The sequence below is a fragment of the Hydractinia symbiolongicarpus genome, chromosome 8 (assembly GCF_029227915.1).
Source record: "Hydractinia symbiolongicarpus strain clone_291-10 chromosome 8, HSymV2.1, whole genome shotgun sequence".
In the NCBI taxonomy this organism is placed as follows: Eukaryota; Metazoa; Cnidaria; class Hydrozoa; order Anthoathecata; family Hydractiniidae; genus Hydractinia; species Hydractinia symbiolongicarpus.
The window spans coordinates 28807937-28824036 of NC_079882.1; the positions used below are offsets into that span (position 1 = coordinate 28807937).

Consider the following 16100-nt stretch of genomic DNA (forward strand, 5'->3'; position numbering starts at 1 on the left):
AATGAAACTCATTTTATCATCCTCAAACAAGCTTAGTTAACTAAGGTAATGATTTAACAACTGGAGTATAAAGTTTACCATTAGGTGAAATGGCTGGAAATATATTTAAATAAATATTACCTCCTTGTTTAGTTCTTGCAGAGATTTTTGTTGCATTTCCTTCAACATTTCCAAGATGGGAATATCCCTCTACGCTCAAAGTATAGTTTGAAAATATATTAAGTCCACCAAAGTTATATTGAGTGCTTCCTCTCGATATATGATGGGAAGCAACCAACACATTGTCACTGTCATATGCTCTTACGATAAGAATGAAATTGCCTTGCGAATACAAGCTGCTTAAGTCATAAGAATCCCATCCAATGTGAATGTTATATTGACCAGTGCTTAACACTTGTAGATTTTGAGGTTCATCAACTAGAACATTTAGATATGTACTATTGTCTAAGTAAAACACAATACGAGATACTTGAAATTAATACTCACATGGACATTCTTTCCCGACACATGTGCCATTACTTAGAGGAGGACAAAAACTGTCTTTCCATAAAGGATGGTTGACTTCACAGTTGTGTGTATGTACTAATACACCAGTACCACATTGTGAAGAATGACATACACTTGAAGTGGATATGATAAAGTTCTTGCTATTCTGTCCTGAAAAACCATTGTTACATCATAATTAACTCAGTACTTGTACTTTTTAGGGAACTGTTTGTTATGAATGTGTTTTTTTATTCATTTATTTCACGAACATTTTACAAGTATGGCAATTTTACACATTATAAGGTCTGTTATCAACATGGGTCCTTGAAATAAGTAGGATAAAAATATTAGCAACAATAAAACAAGAAAATGTAAATGTACAAGAAAAATGGTCAGAATAAAATATATAAACAGCAGAAAACACAAAGAAAAAAAGGCTAAAAATCAAAATACCACACTAGAAAAAATGTGTTGATCAAGACGAAAAACAAAAAACAAACAAAAAGCCATAAAAAGACTAAATACGGAGATAATATTCTCTCCGTTGCGACTTAAAAATATTGTATGATTCACATTTTCTAATGTCCAACAGGAGTGTATTGTAAATATGTGCTCCACTTTAACAGAAAGCTTCACGAGCATATTCCAAACTTCTGTTATTTCTTCAGTTATTTCTGTTGTTACGTGGGTTTCTTGCGTGGTTTGTTTTTGTGAAGGCATTTTTAAAATTTTCACACACATCGTTGTCACAGAAATGGCGAATAAAATTACAAGCTTGCATTTCTATCATAGTGTCAAGAATTGATTTCCAATAATTGAAGCTGCTCGTCTATGTAAAGATTCGAGTTTGAGTAGTTGTGTCTGAGCATTCTTAGGGTGAACAAACCCGCAAAATGTTTATACTGGTTGAATCATTGTTTGAAAAATTGCCAATGCAACTTTTTCTGTAGTCAGCTGTCGAATGCGATATAGTAAACGTTATCTACGGGAAGCTTCTTGATACGTTAAATCAAAGCTGCTACTCAAATTCAATGATGGTTCAATAAGTACACCAAGATACTTATACGTGGATGTTACCCTCACAGTAGCCATAAGTTACGTTTAATAAGCTGTTTTGTTTAGAAAGGTTATTTTTCGAACCAAATAACATTGCCTCAGTTTTTTCTGTTCAGAGATTTAAAATTAATTCATTTTCCAAACACCATGCAAGTACAATTCATGTGGAATGAAAGACGGGTCTAAGTCAATTTAGGGGATAGCTAAAACATTTTTATTTGTTAAGTTCAAAAATTACACCAACTTAATTTTACCAAAATGAGTTAAAATTCCGCGGCAGTATTTTAATAAATCCAGTAATTGCGACAGCAGTTATTTGTTGTTGTTCAAAATGCTGAATTGCAAGAGTTGGAATGGACATTAATGTTTTATGCATACTTCAGAAAGCTCTTATCATAGAAGTGTGCAGCATTTGGGAACCAAACAGACTAGGGTCAAGGTTGGCATACAAACTTGGAACTGGTTACCCCTTACGACAAAACACGCAGCGTTGATGCTTGTGCTACATATTGGAAAATTTTATGAGAAAAGACACATGCAGTTAATTTTTATACTGTATCCTGGGATGCATTGAAGCATTTTTCTTCAAAATGCTTTTCTATTGATTTTTTTTAATCTGCAATATATCAGCTACGTTTTTATCGCTGAGCAAATTGTCTCCAGGATAGCAATTTCATGTCTCTCACTTCACTATTAGCTCTACCAACAGCTAGCTAGATGTACTTTGGAATATCCAACAACAACATCCGAGTTACGTAAAAATACGATACCAAACTATTCCAAAAAGAATGTAAACAAACGTATATCAATCCAGTTTGCGTGAAAATAGATTAACAAGATTCACCAAATTTACACAAATCCTCTTTATTGGAGGCAAAAAAAGTCAATTTGTTTTGAAGTCTAAGCTATTCTTATCTGCATGTTCGTCCTGGACCGTTCTGCCGTACAGTTTGCATTTTACATCAGTTGCTTGCACCAGAAAAATACTCCGGAGAAACTCTTACCCAGCCAGATGAGCAGCTTACACCACCAAAACTGGTGCAAATAGTGAAGCCGACACAGACACGAAAAATCAAATATTTTGCAGGACAAAAAAGTAACATTTGTATTGTCTGACAAGAACAAGACCATCAAACCCGGACGCGGGAGTGGGGACTCTGAAAACCAGTTTTATACGTCAAGCGCAAAATAAAAAAACACCAGGCTCGCAGAGACACACCTAACTATTTGGAGACAAATTTTTGCTATTGTATTTATGCCATGACACTAAAGCTAAATCCGATCCACACTTTAGGCAAAAACTTCTAGAAAAGAGGTTAAAGAAGATACAGACTTATTTCTATCATACTAATTTAAGTTATCATACACAGCCCAGTCTTATTGCTCACATGTGAAGATAATATGTTAAATATTTTTTTTAAACAAAAATCATTCGTGTAGGTATCAAAGGCATATTAACTGGTTTTGGCTATGATAGACATCAATTCTAGTGCACGAGAGACATCTTACGTAAATCTTACATAATAGGATCACGTTTCACACAAAAATACTGGAGCTAGTTTGAATTTATTAACAAAGAAGAAGTTTAAAGCGGTGGTCAAGGTGGTAAGAAAAACACATATTCAAAAGCAGTATCTTGGATTACATGAATTTTTAACAAAAAGTAGATACGTCATTGGGAATTTCTCATTAAAATTTTCAGGTCTAGTCCAACGTTAAAAAGTACCTCGGAATTCCTTTAATTAATGAAAAATTGATAAACTGCCCTTTAAAAAAGGGTAACTATGGATTAATTTGCAATCTACTGGCAATCATTCTATTAGTATTATAATACCGTAGGTTACTGTTAATTCTGTTTGAACAAAAACTTCCAAAAAGTTATTTTTCAGTCATTTGACACTGTTGATCATACTATCCTTTTAAAAAAACTTGAAAATTATGGAATTAGAGGACTATCTAACTCCTGGTTCAGATCATACCTTAGTAACAGAAAACAATATGTTTCAATAAATGGTTTTGATTCAAATGTCCAAAATATAACAATAGGAGTACCCCAAGGGTCTGTACTTGGACCTTTACTATTTCTAATTTATATTAATGATCTAAACAATGCAATTAAATACTCAACAGTCCACCATTTTGCAGATGATACTAACTTACTGACAATTAGTGATAATTTAAAATCAATAAGGAAGCAATTAAACCTTGATCTAAGATTCCTTTGCAACTGGCTCCGGGCCAACAAAATATCCCTAAATGCTAGTAAAACAGAAATCATCCTCTTTACCCATCCAAACAAATCTATTGACTATGATATCAAAATAAAAATCAATGGCCATAAAATTTTACCTTCTGAATCTATTAAATATTTAGGGATCACTCTGGACAAACATTTAAAATGGCATATACACATAGATAATCTTAAAGTAAAACTATCCAGATCCATTGGGATATTATCTAAAATAAGACACTATGTTTCCTATAATATTTTAACTAATATATATCATGCTATCTTCTCATCACATCTAACTTATGGATGTCAAATATGGGGACATAACAAAAGCACCTACCTGAATAGAATTATCTCCCTTCAAAATAAAGCAATTAAAATTATGAACTTCAAACCTGCAAACAGCCCTACTTCTCTATTATTTAATAAATCCAAAATACTTACTTTTCCTGACACAATTAAGCTGAAAGACTTTTTATTTGCGTATGATCATTATCATAAAAATTTGCCTAAATCTCTGCAAGGCATTTTCACTCTGGTTACAAATACTCATACCCATAATACTAGAAATGCATCAAACAATAACCTAATACTTCCAAATGTTAGTACCACTTGGTATGGAATTTATAGTATAAAATATCAATCAATCCGTTGCTGGAATACAATTAATAACCAACACAGTGATAAAAAGCTGTCATCACTATCCAAAAACCAGTGCAAAAAAATAATTACAAATCAATTGTTAAGTAAATACTTATAAGGAATATATATAAACTAATAATTTATTTGCTACACTTAAATTTAAGTTCAATTAGTTATTCATTTTTTGTATATATATAGCTATATTTTTTTTTTATTTAATTTTGTTTAATTTTTGTTTATCTTATTTCATTTATTGATTTTTTGTTTGTTTTTCTTGTGTTTTTTTTTTTTGTTTGTTTTGTCTAATTTATTTCTACTACGTATATATATATATGTCTATCTTATTTTTTTTTTGTTGACAGGGGGGCTAGTTCTTGATTAGATTTATCTATTTGACTAGCTCTCCTGTTAGGTTAGATTATTGCATTATTTATACTCTAGACAATTTATTTTTTTTAAAAAAGTTTATTTTTTGTAATCTAACTTAACAAATAAATGTATTTACACAAGATAGTAATTGTGTATTTACACAATTACTATCTTGCCTGCGAGGAGTATTCAAATACAGCCGTCCGTCCCAAAATGGAAATTTTTGGCTCTCTGAGCACCGACACGGGAGTAGTCGTGTGTTCGAATCTCATCTTGGTAACTATTTTTACTTTTTTTTTTCTTTTTACTATCTCGCCTGCGAGGATAGGTTTCCAACTCGTAACTAACTAAATGTCCCAAATGGTCAATTGCAAAAAGGTATGCTCAACATAATAGTGACATCATAATTTTGATTTTTGTCACCTAAATGTCATTTTAGGCCAAAATTGGTCCAAAAATTAAAACTACTTTATTTTAGACAAAATTTGGCAAAGTCAACAAAAAACGTATGCTGAACATGATGGTGACATTAAAATTTTGATTTTTGTCACCTAAATGTCATTTTAGGCCAAAATTGGTCCGAAAATAAAACTACTTTATTTTCGATAAAATTTGGCACAGATAACAAAAAAAGTATGCTAACATGATGGTGACATCAAAATTTTGATTCTTTGTCACCTAAATGCTGTTTAAGACCATAAACGTTTCAATCGCGCGACTTTTAACCATGGATGATAGGCTGTATTTTTGTTAGCAGAAATTGTAGAATTGGGTCGCATTGTGGATGTTTCATAGTTGTGCATTTTTAATAGCGAGATAGTTTATGCAGCGCCTGCATCTTGTTCACTTTAATATAAAATTCTCATTTTTTTTAGTGATAAAACGAAACCTTTAAACTGGGAATAAAACATTTTTCCTAACAAAACCCCCATAAGTAATTGTGCAATTTAGGCATATTATTTTTTAAGAAAATCTTAACACTTCATTTACTGTGTAATACGGAAAATCTTTCATGTGTGTGTAAACAGGGCGAATAATAATAAGTCTTGGTAGTTATAAAGTTTTGTTTTATCTTCGTTTTTAAAAATACAGTTGTCTACTCGTTAAAATCTCACATCTGCTCTCCTGCTGGACACACATACTCACTTATTTTACAAAAACAAAAACAAATATGGTAGACCAAGCTACCACAAAGGCGCACATCGACAACGCCAACAGGAGACAGATCAGACAGATATACACCTGTCACACTCTCCCCTTATTTAACAAATGTTCCAAACATTTTAATAGAAATAACAGCTCTCATCGTAGAAATACTGTTTCAACCCAGTTAAGACCACCGACTTATAACATTATCTTGTAGCCAACATAAAAACCAAATGTCAAAAATCAATCAATCAATGTATAATAAAGTGACAATTCTTCTTTAATGCAAACAACGAGAATGTTTTATTAATATGTACAGTTTCGATGTTTTTTTTCGTTTTTATTTTGTGTATGTGAAACAAACAGTCTTTTAAACAAACAATCAGTTAAGGAGTAAGTAAAACGCCTAATAGTTTAGTCAATATGTAATTTTTTTCGCACGTCGCATGCTGTACTACATGATGTTTCAATCTCGAGCGCTCCCCCCTTTGCGCATCGCAATCCCCTTTGGACTCACACCCACACTGCTGGTCCAACTTGATAAACATTTCCAATTGATTGAGTGAAAGGTTTGGCTTGAGGATTCAGAACGTATTTTGTAGTTTGACGTTGTACTCCAATCTGCTTAACAGCTGGATCACCCATTGTGTTGTAGGTGAACTTTGGTGGTGGTCTGATTTCTCGCTGACTGACGGAATCCTGATCGTCATTTTTAGGTCACCTCTATATCTGTTCTCATCCTCGTGTATGTCTTCTCCAGAAGATGTTGCCGCATCCTCTTCCATGGAAGATGTTGACGCATCCTCTTCCATGGAAGATGTTGACGCATCCTCTTCCATGGAAGATGTTGACGCATCCTCTTCCATGGAAGATGTTGACGCATTCTCTTCCATGGAAGATGTTGACGCATCCTCTTCCATGGAAGATGTTGACACATCCTTTTCCCCGTCCTTTAAGGATTCTTAACCTGCTGAAGTTTCTGCAATGTCCAACTGTACTTTCTGATCTTTGTCACATTCCTCAATCTTGTTTGGAGGTTTTTGAACTGTGAAATCAACATGTTCAGTCCGTGTATAATTGGAAAGCTGTTGGAAATCTGCAGGGCCGAGTGCGTCATCATCCGAGTTGTTTGGGGACTCGTTAATCTCATTTTGGTCGTATGTCGATACAGAACTGTTTAACTTCATTCCTCGACGTTTACTTTGAGTCGTAACTGCAGACGGCTTTGCAGCAGAGAGCTCAGGTTTCAATGTGTTCCCTTTGACCCTAGCTACTGGTGTGTCTTCCTGTAGTATCAGATTCCGGCATGGCATAAGAAGGTTGCGATTTACCGTTCTCTGTCGGCTTGATGGGTCGTCTTCTTTTTGGACAGTGTATACTACTCCCCCTTGCTTAATATCTTTGATTGTGTAAACCTTTTGTTCCCAATACGCTCTTATTTTTCCAGGTCCACCACGTTCCACTACGTTCTTGATCAAAACTCTATCTTCAATTTCAAGTTGTCCAGATTGATGCTGTCGACCCTGTCTGTTTCTCGCGGCAGCTTTTCTTTTCTCGGTGCTTGCTCTTCAGGCTTGTGTGCCACTTCGATCTCAACTTCACCAAGTGTTCTCAGCATCTGTAACAGCGTCCTGTTCATCCTCTTCACAAGACCGTTAGTTTGTGGGTGGTAAGGAGTGGTTCGACTTTTTTGTACACCAGATAGGCGATGTAGTTCAGTGAACAACTGACTTTCGAATTCTCGTCCTTGGTCATGCAGTAGTCTTGATGGTAATCCAAATCGTAGAATGTATTCTCCATATAAGTGCTTTGCTGCTGTTGCAGCACTCTTATTACGTGTTGGATATGCTTGGGCATATCGTGTAAAGTGATCCATGATGACCAGGATGTATTCGTATCCACCGCTACTGGTTTCCAAATGGAGATAATCCATCGCAATCAGTTCCATAGGTGATGATGAGATAATATTTTGTAGTGGCGCAGGCGGTTCCCTCATTGGTTTCTTTTGGGAAATACACGGTCACTTGTGTCTGGTAAATTCGCAGATACTTTATACATTCCAGACCAGTAAACTCTTTGTCTTGCTAACTCGAGTCTTGCTAACTCGATCAGCACCAAGGTGGCCATGTCGACATGTAGGTGTTGGTACACAAGAGGCTTTAAAATCTTCGGAAGAACTGTCTGGGTAATGTCGCCAGTTTTCCGCCTTAGTCGACCTTTGTCGTCAAGAAAATATTTCCGACGGTCCCGCAACATGATACGAACAGCGGGTGATAATTTATCCTTAGGCACATCAGAGCTATTCTTCAGAACATTTATCATCACCGAGATATCAGGGTCTTTTTGTTGAAGCTCGACCATTTTAGCAGATGGGATCTTATCTTCTTCGCCATACATCAACGGTTCATAGGAAGATAGGTTAACAGCACCTAATCCTACCCTCCATGCTTCGTTGTTACTGCTTTGCACCTTTACTCCGGCCATTTTTGCTCTGAAGGCATCTTGTGAAAGTTGTTCCGTACAATCAGCAACGTATCTCTCAATACCCAAGGGCAACCGCGAAAGGCAATCAGCATCGCGATTAATAATACCAGGTCTATACCGCACACTAAAGTTGAACTCTGAAAGTTCGGATACCCATCTTTGTCCATTAGCGTTCAACTTGCTTGATTCCAGCACGTACAGCAGTGGATTATTATCAGTAAACACGGTGAAATGATCTGCATAGGCTAAATACTCGCGGAATTTCTCCGTGACTGCCCACTTCAGGCCCAAAAATTCTAACTTACTACTGTGATACTTGGTTTCAGCCGGTAATAGGGTTCTGCTGCCGTAACCTATTACGCACGTCTTGTCATGTTGTTTCTGATAGAGAATGCAACCAAGTCGCAGTCCACTAGCATCTACGTGTAGGAAAAACTCATCATCATAATTAGGATATGCCAAAATTGGTGGTTGTGTCACAATGTCAATCAAGGCATTCAAGGCAGCCTGGTGAATAACCATCCTTGTTCACAATTCTTCCTAAGTATTTCATTTCATTCTTGAACATGTCACATTTCCTTGGGTTCAATTTGATACCTTTTGCTTTCAGTCGTTGTAACACATTTCTAATGTGCTCAATGTGCTGGTCAAAACCTCGAGAGTAAACGATAACATCATCTAGATAAGGAAGGGCATATCGCGAATGTCCTCAAACGTCTGTACCATGTACCTTTGAAATCCTGCAGGCGCATTCATCAATCCAAAGGGTATCCTCACCCACTCAAACAATCCCCACGGCGTCACAAACGCTGTTTTCTTCTTGCTTTCTTTGTCAGGTATCCTTGGTAGTAGGCACGTGTCTGGTCAAGTACTGAGAACCATTGGCTTCCACCAAGGTTATCCAAGGATGTTTGGATTCGTGGTAATGGGTGTTTGTCTGCAATTGTTTTCTTATTCAGTATCCTGAAGTCGCAACATAATTGTATGGTTCCATCTTTTTTTCTTATTATCACTACAGGTGATGACCAGGCAGATTTCAATTTTTCAATCCATCCACGATTCAGTAAATCTTGTAAATGTTGTTTCACATCGTTGTACAAGGGACGTGGTACTGAAATGTAGTTTCTCTGCACGGGAACTTCATCTGTTGTTCGGATGTCTATCTTAAGGCCTGTAGCACTTCCTATATCGTTTTCATCTTTTGTAAATGCATGTCTTTGTTCCCACAGCATATTCTCCGCTATTTTGCGTTGGCTGTCTGACAAGGACTCCAGATCAATTCTTTTTAACTGTTGATGATATTTTCGATCGTTTTCCTGAATACTGGCATCGATTTCAACTGATTCGACCCTGGTGGTTAAGGCTGGATCACTCTCTAAATTCCTAATATGGCTATCTTTTGTATCTAAATCCTGCTCTTCTTTTGCGAACTCTTTGAACTTTACTGGTGCTGGAGTCATTGATGTAACTGGTTGTAAGGTTCCAAGTAACATTCTTCCAGGAATTTTTACATCAGTGTTTGATATGTTAGTGATAGTGATGGAGGTTCTGACCCTTGTTCGTTTCTTAAGTGATAAGATCTGCTCTTTCAACAGCAAAACACCTTCAAAGGGATGATTAGTTATTGGTTCAAACACTACCGGAGTTGTCTTTTCCATGACCACTGTTTCCAGTTTGCACGGTATTGTCATGGTTTCGCCCGGTTTGATCAGTGCACCAGGCTTCATCGATTTCACAGTACTGATCGGAGGATCTTCCTCCTTCGTTAGAATGTATGAACTCGGTGCGTCAAGTTGTGTTTTTTTCAGGTCTGGAAATGTTTCACTTGGCAAAGTAAAATCTACTGCCTGGTTCTCCTGATTCAATACTGCCGCAATCACGTTATATCCCACAATTGGTTGAACAATATCTTCATTTGTTACAAGGAATGGTACTTGTAGCACAGAACTATTCTTTATCTGAAAATCTAATAGCACATAACCCAGGTATGGGATTTTCGTACCATTAGCTGTCTCTACTGTCAATTCTTCACCCAATAATTCAGATATATACTTCCAAGATGATAGTCTTTCACTTGTCTGTCCAACCACTGCTTACTAAGCAGACTAACCATATCTCCAGTATCCCAAAGGGAGTCACATTCTGTTGACTGAATCCAACATTTCATGGTGCAACTCTTTTTTCACTGGTAAATACGAATCTCTCTTCAATTTCTCTCTGTTGTTCATTTTCCAACTGTTTTATGGCTGCCCAAAGAACTTTATGATTTTTCCAATTATTTTCTTGGCATCTTTTACTGCAGTATTTCACCGCATGGCAACCCGAACACAACTTTGCTTCAGATGGACAATTGTTATTTACACAGTAGTTGCAAAAAATGAGAGACGAGTTCGTTTTTCTGGAGACTAGAGGTCGCCTCGATTCTCTAGTCTCTTCTCGTTTGACGACTTCTTCATCTGACAGTGTCTTGATTGGTGATTCTCACCACCACATTTACAACAGTGGGTACATTGCTCACTTCCCCCTTTCTTTTCACAACTGTCGCAGCCTTGTCTTTTCCAACTTTGGTTACCACAAAAAGTGTTTCCACGACTTTTTCTCTCTTGGGGTTTATCCATTCGGATTTTTGTGATGTCATCTTCGATACATCATTAACTTTAGCTTTCACTTTGAAATCCCGAGAATCATTTTGTTTACTCACCCTTTCATTGAATTCATCATGAGCTTTATTCATTTCAGACATCAGCAGTGGGTCCGGTGGATCTTTCCATTAATCTAGGAATGGTGCCATATGCATCCTCACGGGTTCGTGTAGTAACCCAGTTCTCAGGGAGTGCATAAAGGCAGCAACAACTTGTGATCGGTGGTACTGTACTTCTCCTTCCACTTCTGATGCTTTCAAAATTCTTTGACGTAGACTAAGTGCTCGGAACAAGAACACTGGCCCATCTTCATTTTCTCTTTGGCACAAATTGTCTAACTCTCAAAACAACTCTGTGGCCGATTTTTCTTTGTACGCACTTCTGATAAGCGTCAGTGTTTCTTCTAGTGATATAACTGGGAAGGAGTCTAGGTATGTTCGCAATTCTCCAGCTGGTATTGCTTTTCGTATAGCACTAACTATTTCTAAGGATTTGAACCCTTTCTTCTTTGCTTCTCCTACTTCCTTACATAGGCTAATATAATTGATTTTCTTATTGTCATCTGTTATTCCAGAGATACAACATTCTTTCCTGAAGGTGCTTGTTCCTGCTGATTGTAGTCCTAGCAACTTGACCAGGGCTGCCGTAGCTCCCTCCTCTCCCCTGGTCTTTTCAGGACTACCATCTTCCTCCTTGTCAAGTTTTTTCGAATCAGGGGTAACATCTCCTGCCACTACAGCAGTGTCTAGTTTGAGGAGCTTCTTCAACCTTGGCTGTAAGTCAGCAGGAAGCAATGGTAGCAACCCCTGGAAAAGATTAACCTTTTGATCTACATCAGTAGTGTCATCCAAAAGTTGTTGCATATCTCTAAGAAGGGCACCTTTATCCCTTCCATCTACTGGGTCTACTTTCCATTCCGTGGCGATCACTTTCACTATCTCAGGAGGACATTTCCTTAACAGACGCTCTACCTCATCTTGGAGCTCATCTATGGAAGAAATCATTATAACCACGTCCTAGGTTATAAATTTAGGCTTGTCAGTAGTAATCCTGTCGGCGAGAAGTACCCCTCGATCAATCACAGCCAAAAATTCGCTTGCGCATAAGTCCAAACTAGAACGGCAACTGTAGATACTAAAAGTAGGAACCAACAGTAACCAACAGTAACCACCAGTATTTTAAAGTAACCACCAGAGAACCAGCTGTTTTTTTAAGTAACCACAAGAGAACAAGCAGTTATTATTAATTTACTCCAGATAAGGCAGCAACAGCGACGCAAAGGTGTTGTAATTTTTTGCACAACACGTCATGACCTTAAACTATCAAATAGAAATAAAAGGGCACCTAGTTCCCAGGGCTTTTTTATACTTTGCTCTTACTAACCAGCTACTTTTAAGTTGTTTTTACGAGGTTCAATAAATGGATTCTGCGAAGATTAACTTTCGAAAGTAGGAATAAAATTCGCAGAATTAACCAACTTTTATTAAACGGACCGCCCATGACATAACCAACAATCTCGGACTTCACAAAATTTGCGGAGAGAATTTTTGAATGAATTATTGATTTTGTAGGGCCGAAATTTCACAACATAGCGCTTTTAGACTCCGACTTTCTTTTCAAAGGGCAGTGTTTTGGTCTTACTACCAGATCTGAGCAAAACCAGTTTGTTGAAGTTGCATGTGACGCAGCTGGGCGGGCCTGTAAAACGCCCGTGGCTATACCGTATATATACGGGATCCGCACCACGAGAGTTAATAATGGAAACAAGAAGAACAGAAAAAAATAGTGTTTTCAGATTAAAGTTCATTCTTTGAAATAAAATGTAACACGTAAAGTTATTTGGTGGGCTATGAGGAAATTAGGTGTGGATGAGTGACTAGTTACGATGGTACAGTCTATGTACAGCAATGCTAGAAGTCGTGTCAGGATTAACGATTCACTTAGTGATGAATTTAGTGTAAATGTTGGTGTACATCAGGGTTCTGTACTTAGTCCTTTGTTGTTTATTCTAGTCTTAGAAGCGCTGTCGATGGAGTTCAGAACAGGTTGTCCATGGGAGTTATTGTATGCAGATGATTTGGTTCTCATAGCAGAGTCGATGGAAGAATTAGTTGAAAAGTTTGAGAAGTGGAAGAAAGGACTAGAAGAGAAAGGGCTGAAGGTAAAGACAGGAAAGTCTAAAGTCATGATAAGTAGCATTGCAGCCAAGTGTGACCTTGTAGTTGGAAAGTGGCCTTGTGGAGTTTGCAGGAAAGGGGTTGGTAGTAACTCAATGTTTTGTCAGACTTGCAAGCATTGGGTACATAAGAAGTGCAGTAGTATTAGTGGAAGGTTAAGAGCATACAGTTTGTATGCAAGCGTTGCAAAGGTGAGATTATAGAGAATGAAGTATTTCCAGCTTTAATGATGTACAACAGTGGCTTGTTAGAGATAGTTAAGAACTTCTGTTACTTAGGTGATATGTTGGGCAATGAAGTATGTTGGAAAAAGTGTTACTTGCAGGATAGGTTCTGCTTGGAAAAAGATTAGAGAGTTACTTCCTTTATTGACTAGCAGAGTCCTGTCAATTGAGCTAAAAGGTAGGTTGTATGAGGCCTGTGTAAGAAGTGTTATGTTGTACGGTAGTGAGACATGGGCAGTGAAGCAGGAAGATCTTGACCGTTTAGAAAGGAATGATATGAGAATGGTTAGGTGGATGTGTAATGCCAGTCTGAGAGACAGAAAGAGTTCAGATGAGCTAAGAAGCAGGCTAAGTCTCCGTAGAATTAAAGATGTTATCCAGATAAGAAGATTGAATTGGCTGGGGCACTTGGAAAGAATGGAGGAGGATAATTGGGTAAGAAAGTGTAGAGGCTTGATAGTTCCAGGGGCAAAGCCCAGAGGCAGACCGAGAAAGACTTGGCAGGAGGTTATAAGGACAGACTTGATAGAGAGGAAGTTAAGTTTAGATCTAACACAGTCTAGATCAGATTGGAAGAGGGTCATTAATATACACCGTCCAACCCATGCTAGCATGGAAAACAGACGTTTAGCCGAGAATGATGATGATGATGATGATGACGTTTCAATGAAAAAACATTCATATGGAAAGCATAGTTTGTTTACTTGAACAGAAACCATGTGAGAAAAATAAACGTATATTGTCTGCCGGATGCCACGATGTTTCTCTTTTCTCAAAACATTTATTAATTCATTCAATTTATTCGAACTTTAACGTCTACCACAGGAAAACAATGTCTCAATTTGGACCCTCCTCCGTATAGTGTTTTTCGTTATATTTGGTCTACAATTCAGATATTAGTTCGCTATTTAAAATATTAATTTTGTTTTTGTTAATTCTCGGGTGTGGTTTTTAAAGCCTTCTGTCTCAACTGTTGCATAAAGCCCGAGTCACACCAGACATAAACATTTCAGAAAAATGGGTCATGAGCTGTTGTGTACATTATAAAATTTTTCACATTCGAAGCGATAGTTGCGTTTATCTCGTTTTATCTATTTAACTGGTTGTTCTCTTGTGGTTACTTAAAAAAACTGCTGGTTCTCCGTTGGTTACTTCAAAATACTGGTGGTTCTTTGGTGGTTACTTAAAAATACTGGTGGTTCTGTGGTGGTTACTTCAAAATACTACTGGTTACTGCTGGTTACTGTTGGTTGCTACTTTTAGTATCTACGAACGGCAACAGCAATTCAGACGAGAAACAGCGAGTCAAGTGTCAGGTGCAATACCGCGGGAGAAAGCAAAAGCGCGCTGGAGAAAACGAATGCCGTTTGTGTGACCAAGGACGAATGGGCTCGTGGTAGTCGCTTCCCAAAAATGCGTAGCTAGGCCCCAAGCCAAACAACAAACACAAAGTACGTTTTCAGTCAGAAATGAGGAAATAAATACACCTACTTCCTTTCAGTAGCATCAAATGTTTGTATTACTTCACTAAAACATTGATAGTTACTATCAAGTAGAGTTGAGCTTGATAACGGACTAATAATTCTAAATATCCAAGTTCAGTGTTTCGTCTTTTGTTATGTAAACAAAATCAATCATAGGTACCAAGTAATTACGAACAGAATGAGTTCTGGATCGTTACAAACTTCAAAGTATAAATTCCGAGGGCTCCATATGTAAACAGGGCGAAAAATAATAAGTCTTGGTAGCTATAAAGTTTTGTTTTATCTTCGTTTTTAGAAATACAGTTGTCTACTCGTTAAAATCTCATATCTGCTCTCCCTCTGGACACACATACTCACTTATTATACAAAAACAAAAACAAATGTGGTAGACCAAGCTACCACAAAGGCGCACATCGACAACGCCAACAGGAGACAGATGACACAGATATACACCTGTCACATGTGGTTTGTACACGCTCAAATCAAATCAATATCTTCACACGAGGAAAAGAGAACTTACCTAGTAGATAGCCATAGTATGGTTCGGCTGCCGTAGTCAACTCAATGATGAGGCCTACGTAAGGGCTCCTATTCAACCCAAAACCGAAATAATAATCAAATTGGCCATATGAATGCCAGCAACCAAACATTATACGATCTATAAACAGAGATGTTTGTATGGAGATTATTAATAGTTTCTTTTTTCACTTGGTTGTTATTTGATCATGTTGATCTTAAATCAACACATTTGTTCTAAACTTAATTTACAGATATTTGCAGAACTTTTTTGTGTTCAGTAATAAACTGAAGTATAATTTACGCTTCTATGAGTAAAAAGGCTTCACCCGCTAAAAGATAGAAGGAGACTTTAGCACGTCTGACACTTCATTTTGCAAAACGTGTTGGATGCATTGATTTAAAATAAATGATTGCCTAATCTACACAAAATATAGCTATATATGCTATATTTTTATAAAAAAAAAGTACAATTTTTCCTTTTTTCAGTTCTGGTGGCTTATATTTTTTCTTTGATTCGCTGCAGTTCAAAAAACTGGATTTTTTTGTTTGGCTAAGAAAGCGTCCAAAAAGCTTATATTTTTTCTGTTTGGTTAATAATTTAGTGATAAAGTAATGTTTTCTTGGTAAATTAGAGATGATTC

At 37.0% G+C, this 16100-nt stretch overlaps 2 protein-coding genes across 2 annotated transcripts in view; both read right to left on the reverse strand.

Moving 5' to 3' along the window:
- LOC130654183 (uncharacterized) overlaps nt 1–16100 on the reverse strand; it is a 44274-nt gene that overhangs the window by 15965 nt on the left and 12209 nt on the right. Inside the window, exons 7-9 of the mRNA XM_057456724.1 lie at nt 15461–15598; nt 487–657; nt 121–417 (exon numbers count right to left, since the gene is read on the reverse strand). Coding sequence (XP_057312707.1) covers nt 121–417; nt 487–657; nt 15461–15598 — 606 coding nt within the window. The remainder of the gene's footprint in view (nt 1–120; nt 418–486; nt 658–15460; nt 15599–16100) is intronic.
- LOC130654184 (uncharacterized) lies at nt 3813–8940 on the reverse strand. Its single transcript, XM_057456725.1, has 2 exons — nt 5462–8940; nt 3813–5334 (listed from the first exon to the last, which is right to left on the reverse strand). Exon 1 carries the CDS (start codon nt 8933–8935, stop codon nt 7922–7924), a length of 1014 nt encoding a protein of 337 aa, XP_057312708.1. The 5' UTR covers nt 8936–8940; the 3' UTR covers nt 3813–5334; nt 5462–7921.

What these genes read in the sequence shown, in the direction of transcription:
- LOC130654184 (XM_057456725.1), bottom strand. Translation starts at nt 8,935, where the DNA reads ATGGTTATTCACCAGGCTGCCTTGAATGCCTTGATTGACATTGTGACA.